The sequence below is a fragment of the Montipora foliosa genome, chromosome 1, assembly GCF_036669935.1.
Source record: "Montipora foliosa isolate CH-2021 chromosome 1, ASM3666993v2, whole genome shotgun sequence".
Taxonomy (NCBI): Eukaryota; Metazoa; Cnidaria; class Anthozoa; order Scleractinia; family Acroporidae; genus Montipora; species Montipora foliosa.
Genome location: NC_090869.1, coordinates 57,409,165 through 57,419,164, shown reverse-complemented (window position 1 = coordinate 57,419,164; position 10,000 = coordinate 57,409,165). Strand labels below are relative to the sequence as shown.

The window sequence follows — 10,000 nt, the reverse complement described above, 5'->3', positions numbered from 1 at the left end:
AAAAACGCTCGTGCAGAGCGTGCAAAGCTATTGTTTTTGCCCACTAAATATGCAAATTTATGACGTTCTCGTTGCCGTCGCCGTTGTCGTTGCTTAAGCTCCCTTATGTAATTGGTTAAAATAAGAAAAATAAACGTGTTGCACGTGCAGCACGCATTTTAGGAAGTATTTCTGCCGTACTCTGCTTGACCACAGACGTGAAATCACCAAATTTGAGGTTTTGATGACAACGTGAGCATACAAATGTGAACCCGGCTTTCATTCCGCTCTATTTTTACCCGGAAACCTCTGGTACCAATTTATTTTTGGGATACGTCGCGACGTGAACAAGGCGGAATAATGGTGACGGACTTGCGATAGAGCAAAGTTCTATTTTAAGGTGAGGTTTTCGTCGATGCAGATCTTAAAGTGCTTATCGTTGCTTAAACTCCCTGCTGCAAAACGTACTACTTCTCATCCAAACACGGCTCCATAAGTAATGTATAAAATATTTTTATCTTTAGAGATATATTGCCCCGCTTTGGAAGCCCCATTCCGAGGTCGCATCGCGCCCACGATCTGTACTGACGATCGCTCCAACATTCGACGCAGCACTGTATGTACATATGACTGTGTTGTGGGTCACAACCTCGCCGGTGGAGACTTGTCTGTGATTTGTCAGATTAACGGATTTTGGCAAGGGAAGGTTCCATACTGTAAACGTAAGTACTTTTAAATAAATAAGAAAGTGGCTGAGGTCGATCGGAAAGGGAGCAAATTGCTAAAGAAATCTTGCTCTTGTTACTGGTATAAATTTAACAATTTAGGTGATTCCCTAGAAATTCCTCAGAATTTTCAATAAAATGTCTACTTTGCTGTAATAAGTCAAACAATTAAGGGAGCGTTATCATGCTTGCCGCTTTGCGTGGTACCATTGCGTGGATCCCTTTGTTTTATAGGCTGCTATCAAAAAAGCAAGCACACTCAACACTGGAAAGTAATGGGCCATTTCCGAGTTGCTGTTTGTCTCGGTTTCGAAGTGAGTCTTGGTGCTCAACTATTTGAATGGTTGTGCACCAGGACTCGCTTTGAAACTGAGGCATGCAGCAACTCGGAAATGGGCTATTAAGCTCGCTTTTTCTGAATAACGGCTGGATATTGCATAGTCATGTTTAGTTTGAGTGGATTTTTTTAGTACACATATACGACAAGGAAAAACTGTAAATGAATGCTTGCGTAACAACTTCACTTTTAATTTTGAAGGATATTTATTTTGGATTAGTGCTGTCAAACCCGGTTGTGTCCCTTCGGTTCAGACAATGGCTACAGCAACTGGAACTCCACAAGACAATAATATCATCGGTTTAGGGCTGGGTCGCATTACGTAGGTTCCAAAAAAATTGTCAAGAACTTCCAATTTCCAATTTTTTGTGCGGTATGCACTTCTGAAGTTTGGTAGACTTTGACAAAAAATTGTAAGGTTTTCGCGCGTTTGCACTCGTTCAAGCTTTGCCTTGACCATTTTTTTGCAAAGCAAATAAAAAGTCCGCTAGTGCGACCGGGCCCATAGTCCAAATCGTGTTGCACGTGGGGCACGCATCTCAGTACATTTCTTTGCCTTACTCACCAAAAGTGACAATAGTTGTGGTTATGCACACCTTGGGTTTGGGACCTTCCGGAGGGCAAATGGCTCGGGTTTGGCTCAGGTCAGGTTTCAAGTTACCCTTGGGGATGCAGTTACACGGTAAAAGAATCCCCTCAGCGTAAAATAATAGGGTATAATTAATAATAATAAGGGATCTTCGTGTATTAGCTACGTTCTGCTTTATGATTGGCCAAGCCACCTCAGGGAGCAGATAAACCGTACTTTTCAGTTCAGGAATTGTCATGGGAAGTTCTGTTGTTCTTTTTGATGTATCGCGGCCTTGGTGCAAGAGGTCCTGAGTTCGATTCCCGGATCTTGCATCCTTGTTTCGACTTCTTTCCTTTCCATGTAGCTGAGTAGCTTTAAATACCCGTAAAACGGAGCACTGATGGAGAGGGGGGAGTAAAATGAGCGCACCGTCGCCCTCAGGTTTGTCAGTTGAATTACTGTTACGAGTTATCGACGTTAAATATGGTTACTTTACTTTACTTTACTTTTTATCCATGGGAATAACGCTAGGGCAGTTTCGGTCCAGGGAAAGCGGTTACAGACAAAAACGTCCTTGCCCGTGGGCAAACGCTATTTACCCATGGGTAAAAGAGCTAGTGTAACCACAGGTGATAAACATGAGATAACCATACGAAAGTTTTTGACGAAAACTTGTGCATGTGACAGTGGATCGTTTATTCGTTATAATAACTTTAGAAATTTCCCTACTGATCCACCTGACGAGATAATTTACGTATACTGTATGACGTGAACAGGATGGAACGATCGCGAAACACCGAAGGCGGTGGCGCAATCATGTTTCAAAGTGACGTCACCAACGTAAAGTGACGTTGACGCTGCCGTTGTCCTTTTCATGCTTTTATCAAAATCAGAATAATGCGGTTTTTCGTTTTCCGTTTCACGTAAATGCGATATTAAATCTCTCAAATTCTCTACTTTCGCATTCCACATAATACACTTTGTTTGCCCCTCAAATTTTGCATAAACCATTGTTTTTGAATGCTCTTGGGGACACTGCATATTCCCAAGAGCATTTTAAAACAATAGTTTATACAAAACATGGTGGGTAAGCAAAGTGTGTTATGGGGAATGCGACAACAGAGAATAACGTATTTATAGTTTTATTTTGATTTTCTATTTCAGCGGTTGTTTGTCCAAAGTTGTCGGCACTTGACAAAGGCGGCGTGGTCCCAGCGTCATGTTCAAAATCGGACGTCGAGTATGGCGTACGATGTGTCTTTTACTGCGATGATGGATATGAACTGAGTGGACCGAGGTATACCACGTGCCAGAGCGATTCAAGCTGGAGTGACATAGCACCCTTGTCATGCGTCAAAGGTATGTCAAAATTCAACCGTCGTCAAACCTCTGAGCCCGCAAGGTTTCTCCACTGAACAGAGTGGGTGCTTTCATTAGCGTGAGGAACATAAGAATAGACCATATTCGTATTCTCAGTATTGGACTGGAACTAGCTTGCAATGGAGGCTAATGCGGGGGAATCTTTTCAAATGCAAATACTTTTCAACATACCCCCCCTCCCATTAGCCTCCATTGCTGTTACGTAATAAAGTGTTTTATTGTCAATCCTTCTAATAACAAGGTCTTTGAAAAAGTGTTGAAACTGGTTTGAGCCACCTTAAACTGAATCTAAACTCGAATATTTTTCGTTGATAAAATTAATATTTCCAGCGAAAGGTGAATCCGCTCCACATAATTTTTTTTAACTTTGCAGAAAGTTTCATCCTGGCATGCTGATTACGTTTCAGCCAAAAGAATGGGGGTCACCGAGTTCGTTTTTGAGATATGAGCAAGTAAAGCCAAAATATAGGGTGTCTTTGCAGGGCTTTCCTGTTGCCACGGAAATTTTTTACGTCGCAAAAATGACCGAATCTTTGATATGGTACCATAACATTGTTGTCAAGTGATAAAGTGTTGTAGTGTCAATCCTTCTAATAAGAACGTTTCTTTCAAGTGTTAAAACTAGTTTGAACCACCTTAATTTCGAATTCGTTGCGCAAAACCAACTGAGAGCATTGCGTCTAAGACACAAGACTGACGATTCAAACCGCCCAATCGCAACTTGTCTGTCACATTGCCACCGCTGCTTAAAACAAACGTTTACCAATTTCACAGTTAACAAAGATCCTTGGATCGCGTGTCCAATTGACAGAGTGGAAGAGTTGGATTCAGACAAATCAACAGTGGTGCTTGGATACAAATGGCAACTTCCACGGACTAACATGAAGAACGTCACGGTGTCGCCTAGCAACTACGATGAGAATTATCCGTTCCCTGCTGGCAAGCATCGTGTCATGTGGACAGGAATCAGTGATAGCGGGTCGCTGAAGAGTTGTAGTTTTCATATTACTGTAAACGGTAAGTGTCTAGCTCCAACTCGGTGTTCCGAAAAGAGAAATAGCGATGCAATAGTTTCCTTTCTTGAAGTCTCCAACTTATGGAGCAAAGAACAAGTCCTTATATAAAACAAATACCGGTAGATTCCATGTTGCCGTGCGTGTGTTCATTAACAGATCACAGAAGATGTCGAAATGTGGTAAGAACATCAGTGACACACTCGGCTATCGCTTCTTATGCCACTGTTTTGTTATTCCGTTTTCAAGTCAGCGTTGATCTGTTAGTGAAGAGGCGCACGACAACATAGGATCACCATAACCTTTCATAGATCTTGGACAGATTTAAAATCGCGTTTTGGGAACGCGGACAAGTTCAGGCTTTGGGTCATTTCTTGCCTGTAATGTGCAGACATCAAATAATTTCTCAAAAGATAGAGACAATTTAGAAGAAGGGATTTTCCATGGTTTTATGTCAAGCAGCATCCTTCCGGTTGCTGGTTTACGCAAATGCAATGATGCTAAGTCTGCTTTGATCAACGTTTCCTTCTTCCCTCTCTCTCGTTATTTCAGATGTCACTCCGCCGTCAACCCAAAACTGTCCCACTTCATTCTCGGATAAAGCAAACAACTTGCAATTGCAAAAAGCGGTCACATGGTCGCCACCGAAATTTACCGACAATGTGATCGTTACAAGCGTCATATCCAACCGTCAACCAGGATTTATCATGAATACGTACACATCAATTACAATACGATATACTGCTGTTGATGCGGCTGGAAATGTTGGGTATTGCATGTTTAACATCACTCTTGAAGGTGAGTGGCTTCGTTCCTTTTTTTTTTTTTTTTTTAAATATAATTTTGGGTAAAGTGTGTGGCACAACCACCATTGCAATCTACCCATGAAAATGTTCCTTGGCACCATTTGATCATCGAGAGCGAGAAAATCGCAAGAAAAGTCACCAAGTGTAACATCTGTTGAGCAACTAGACTCTCAACTTGAAATGGGCCCGAATTACTGAGTGACTGTTCCGCCCACTTCAATTAAAGGGAACCTCCACTGTTTTAACAAATGTCCCCTAAAATGTTCCATGTGTACTTATTAGAAGATCTGTTACAAAAAAACAATTCAATACCTACTGACAACGCTTCCCGGTGCCGCCATCTTGAATGTCGCGCAATGCAAGTTGAGTTTCGTGGTTGCTTTGCTGTCCGGTTCGCAGGAACTTTCAGTCAAAATCTGTTTCGTCGTAGAAAGCAAGCGAAAACCAGAACATCTTGATAACTTTCCTTTCCCACTGTTTGAGCAGTAGCCAGCTTTCGCTTTCAAGGTGTAACCACAACAATGGAAAGATACGTTTTCAAAATCATGAACCCTGGTGAGAAATGGACAAAATTGTTCTTGTCCAGCGAAGAGGTTTCAAGTGCAACCATGCACTCGCTGTAACGTCGATTGCAAGAAAGGTTCCCTGGCCTGAAAGGTAGCGTCGAACACAACACCTGTCAAGAATTTTAAGCCATTCCACGGAGCAATTCCACAGATCGGTGGTTTTCGTAGTACGTTTTAAAACAAATTGTCTCGTGTAACAGCGCCTTCGTGGTTTTTGACCTGTGCCATGAGAAATTCGGTAAGAAATGAACGAGTAGCGATTGCAACAACAAAAACAACTTTGATTTGCTTTTCTTAAAAATGTAATTATTCACGTATTGCGAAGGTGGTTTAAAGTTATACGGTGATGGTTTTTTGGTCATGATCGCCTGTTTAAACTACTTTGCCGGTTATTCAACGATTGATGCTCTTGCGCAACTCCACCAAGTAGTCGACGAGGCAGTAGGTACATGGATTTAGATTAGAATAGAGTGTAATTAAACCCTATCAAATGCAAGAAAATCATAGTAAATTTTATACATAGACAATCTTACATTCCATTTTATAACTTTATTTAGGTCGTCACTAGGTATTCAACAATTATTCCACGAGCACTCGTTGGATATGAGAGGATAGATAACCAACGAGGCGCGTAGCGCCGAGTTTGCTTTATACATTTATAATCATCTCATGTCCAACAAGCACGAGTGGAATAATTTTTTTATTAAAAAGGCCCCCAAGATAGACAAATCTTCCTGACTTTGTTTAATTAACTTAATTAATTTGTAAATTGTCCCAACTTGCCGTATTTTGCTTCGCGTTATTAAACTAACACGGATTCTTAAATTGTGAAAATACAGTTTTCAAGTTGCTACCTTGAAATATTTTCATAACCATACTTTGTGGCTTTCTTTGTGCTCCCTGGTGGCCGCCATTGTTTCCTTAGCGAAAATTTTAATTTTAAGCTAACGCTTACGCTTATCATATTTGTAAATTATGGTATATTAGCTCATATACCAGGATGGCTAAGCCAATGAAAAGTCTTGAATTGCATTGTCCAATGATCCAGTTTTTAATAAAATCTAGTTTAGCCCAAAGCCGGATATGGAATTGTTGGGGATATTGTTGTTTAATGATGTACAAATCTACAATCTTCAAGTCGTCGTTCTGAGAACGAAGAGTATAAGATTGCCACGTAAAAATAAAGCTATTTATAGCGAAGGGTGGTTTATTTGCTTGCTAGTTGCGTTTTAGATATCTTCTGTTTGCCTGCCCAAAAGACCAACTGAAACCAAAAGACCAGCTTTGGAATCGATCATTAACAAAGTTGCGTTCTGTGTAACCGTGGGAACTGTGTTTTCAAGGCAGTTAAAATATTTTTGACAAAACTGTTAGTTCGGTAAGAGACGACAATTGATGGTCCTTGTATTTCAGTTTTGACTCCCGCTCAAAGCGAGGCTTCTCCCCAGCGAGCGATGCATTCTGTTGGGTGAGCCGTGCACTCTATACGAAATTCTGTATGCGTTAGGTTACGGTAAAAAGCAGCAAAGGTCGTCTAAGTCTAGATTTGGCATAGATGCTTTTTTAAAATACTGATTATGTTGCTGCTCGCTCGTTTCGCTCAACGCACGACTGTTTATAAACGAAGTACACAATATATTTTAAACGATGTTACATTTAAAGTCTCGTGTGGTATTTGTTTCAGAAATGGCATCTTAATAATTTTCAATTATTGCGGCGAAAATGCCTTTTACCTTAAGGGTGGCCTTCACTCAATTTGAAAGACATGCATAGGAATAAGCAACGTGCGCAAACTCCGACAGTGGTCTCTAGATCCATTAGTAGCCTTTGTGAGGACAAGAGACACTAAAACACAAAAAGAAAATGCGCTTGCGCTTGTCTCTTGTTGTTATGCATGCTTCGTCAGTGAAACATGGCTCCCAACTGTGTCAGTTGGTAGAACATTGCACCGGCATTGGTGAGGTTATTCACTCATGGGTCGAATCCCTTTTGAAGCCACCTGAATTTTTCAGGTGTGTATCAAGAGACAATTGCTGAAATTGTCTACATAAGTGCGAGGATCATTCTTTCTTACCTTAAAATCTGGTTTATCGCAGTTTCTCATAAGTAATTTTGAATGTATTCAGGAGTATTTTCCGTTTGCTTTCTTGTAGGCTAGAGAACAACGATTAACATAGCCTTCAACATAGAAGAAAATCTTCTACAATATAGTTTCATCTCGATTTTATTGCAATAGATGCAGAAACTACATATTCTTTCAGCTCGAGGGACTTCGTCGTATAACAACTACCTGTTGTCTTTTTCTCTTTGCAGGTTTAACTTGCCCGACGGTTGCACACCCAAAGAATGGCAGAACTTTAAAGTTTGGATTCTTTCTTCAACTAAGATGCAATCCCGGATTGTTCTTTAACCCCAGTCCTCCAGGATATCCTGGAGAGTTCAAAAACCCAAGCTACCTTTGTCAGAATAACAAGTGGGTTTCATTGAGTAGTCTCAAGTCTGTTATCACAAAGGCGCCGGATTGCTTTCGTAAGATATAACGTTACCGCTTACGTCTTAAATATGAATGAGTAATAACAATTATCAAAAGTAAAGCTCGTTATTTCATAAATTAACCTTCCGGATAAAAGTCGAACTACGATAAATAAACTTTTTTTTTTCTGTAAAAAGGTTAAATGATCATTCTGTTCTGAAAATGGAAACATCCTGTCTTTCAAATGGTACGAAAGCTGACTCTGTTTCTCTTTTGTAGGTTATGTAATTCGTGGTACTACACCTTGTGAAGGGGGCTCTGTTCCTTTAGTTGATAAATATTGCTGTAAGTGTTACTTGTGAAGTCTGCAGAGAGAAAGGATGGATTTGGCTTATTTAATTAGATTTGATTTCAAGTCATTCTAGCTTGATTTGACTGTTTCAGACCTTTTCCAATTAGTAGAACACTTTGTGGTAGGCTATGTGAACTTCAAACTGAGTCGTTGTTTTTTTATCAGTATCGACTGAGATATGACACTGATCAATCAATGCCATTGGAGGAGTTTTTATAAGGCCAACAATAGCGCACAGCTGTCCCCCCAGGGAGAAAAGGGGGGGGGGGGGGGCATTGTCAGGCATATGTGCTCACAGGGACCAGCAGATCGTAAATTGATTTTTAATTTTCAAAGTTAAAAGATCTGTCTTGTCTCGACTTTGCAACCAGCAGGGAAGGAACAGAATCTGAAAGGACAGTATCATTATGGCCCATGGAGCACTTGCCTAATTTTATGGTTCACTTAGCTAAAACCAACACAATTATTATCATCATTACTACAACTACTACTGCGGCTGCGGCTGCGGCTGCGGCTGCGGCTGCCACTGCCGCTGCCGCTGCCACTGCCAACACTCCTACTACTACGTATGACGACGACGACGGCTACTACGACTGCTACTGCTACTATTGTTGCCGCTGTTGCTGCCGTTGCCGCATACTAAGACTACTACTACCCATATTACTACTTGAAGTAAAAAACGTTCTCTGGTTAAAAACATAAGTTTTCGGCTATCAGTCTATAGCCTTTAACCAATGAAAAAAGTTAGCGCGCCGATGGAAATATATACGAAATGGAGTGCGAAAAAAAATTTAAAAATAAAATACAAAAAATGTGTGAAAAATGTTAAGATATGATAATGTATGCTGTACCATGCGTTGTTATTGGTTGAGTTCACATTACGTAATAAGTCGCGCCTCGTGTGTGTTAGGTTGTTCTGTTCGGTTCTAGATATGCTACGTGATAGTGTTTATTAAATTGTCCTGAAGATTATCCAGTTTGTAGTGATTTGAACAGATCCTCTTATCAGGTTATGGGCCCAGGACGTGGATTTATTATTATTTAACGCTGTTTTGCCGTGGAACATGACATCGATGTCGGAAACTATAAAGATTGAGAAGCTGAACGGGAAGAATTACAAGTCATGGAAGTACAACATAAAGCTTGTTTTAATGGCGCGTGGTCTATGGGGATTTACGCAAGAAGGTCAAGAAACTCCCCCAGCAGAAACTGCAACTACGGCTGTGAAGAATGCTTTTCGATTGCGGTCTGAAAAAGCCTATTCGCTGATTTCATTAAACGTGGAAAAAGATCTGCAAGTTCACATTTCTTCGGTGACTAACCCGCTCGAAGCATGGAAAATACTGCAGAAGCAGGTCGAGTTTGTATCAGTCACACAGATTGTCCGAATAAATCGTAAGTTTTACGCCGCTAGCATGAAAGCAGATGCAGATTTGATGCAACATTTAACCCATATGACTTCCCTCGCTGAGCAATTACGAGAAATGAATGAGGAAATCTCTTCGAAGAAATTCGCTACCGTGGTGTTAGGAAGTTTACCCGAGTCGTACGATAATTTCCTGACGAGTTTGAACGCAAGAAACGCCGATGATCTCGACTGGGAGAATGTTAAGGGAATACTGATTGAAGAATATATGAAGCGGAAGGAAAAGAGCGAGAAAGAAGAATCTGCCGATAATGCGCTTTTCGCCAATAGAGGAAGAAATTTCAACCGAGGAAGACATCAAGCACGTGGTGGAAGCCGTGGCGCCAGCAGCAGTCGTGGCGGTCGTTTTCCGAATTAAAATTCCATTAAAGG

General features: G+C 40.9%; 1 protein-coding gene across 1 annotated transcript in view; it reads left to right on the top strand.

The window, feature by feature from the left end:
* LOC137971592 (signal peptide, CUB and EGF-like domain-containing protein 1) overlaps positions 1-10,000 on the top strand; it is a 64,095-nt gene that overhangs the window by 39,378 nt on the left and 14,717 nt on the right. The window contains exons 6-11 of the mRNA XM_068818395.1: positions 504-701; positions 2,777-2,971; positions 3,767-4,009; positions 4,558-4,803; positions 7,691-7,906; positions 8,130-8,195. Coding sequence (XP_068674496.1) covers positions 504-701; positions 2,777-2,971; positions 3,767-4,009; positions 4,558-4,803; positions 7,691-7,906; positions 8,130-8,195 — 1,164 coding nt within the window. The remainder of the gene's footprint in view (positions 1-503; positions 702-2,776; positions 2,972-3,766; positions 4,010-4,557; positions 4,804-7,690; positions 7,907-8,129; positions 8,196-10,000) is intronic.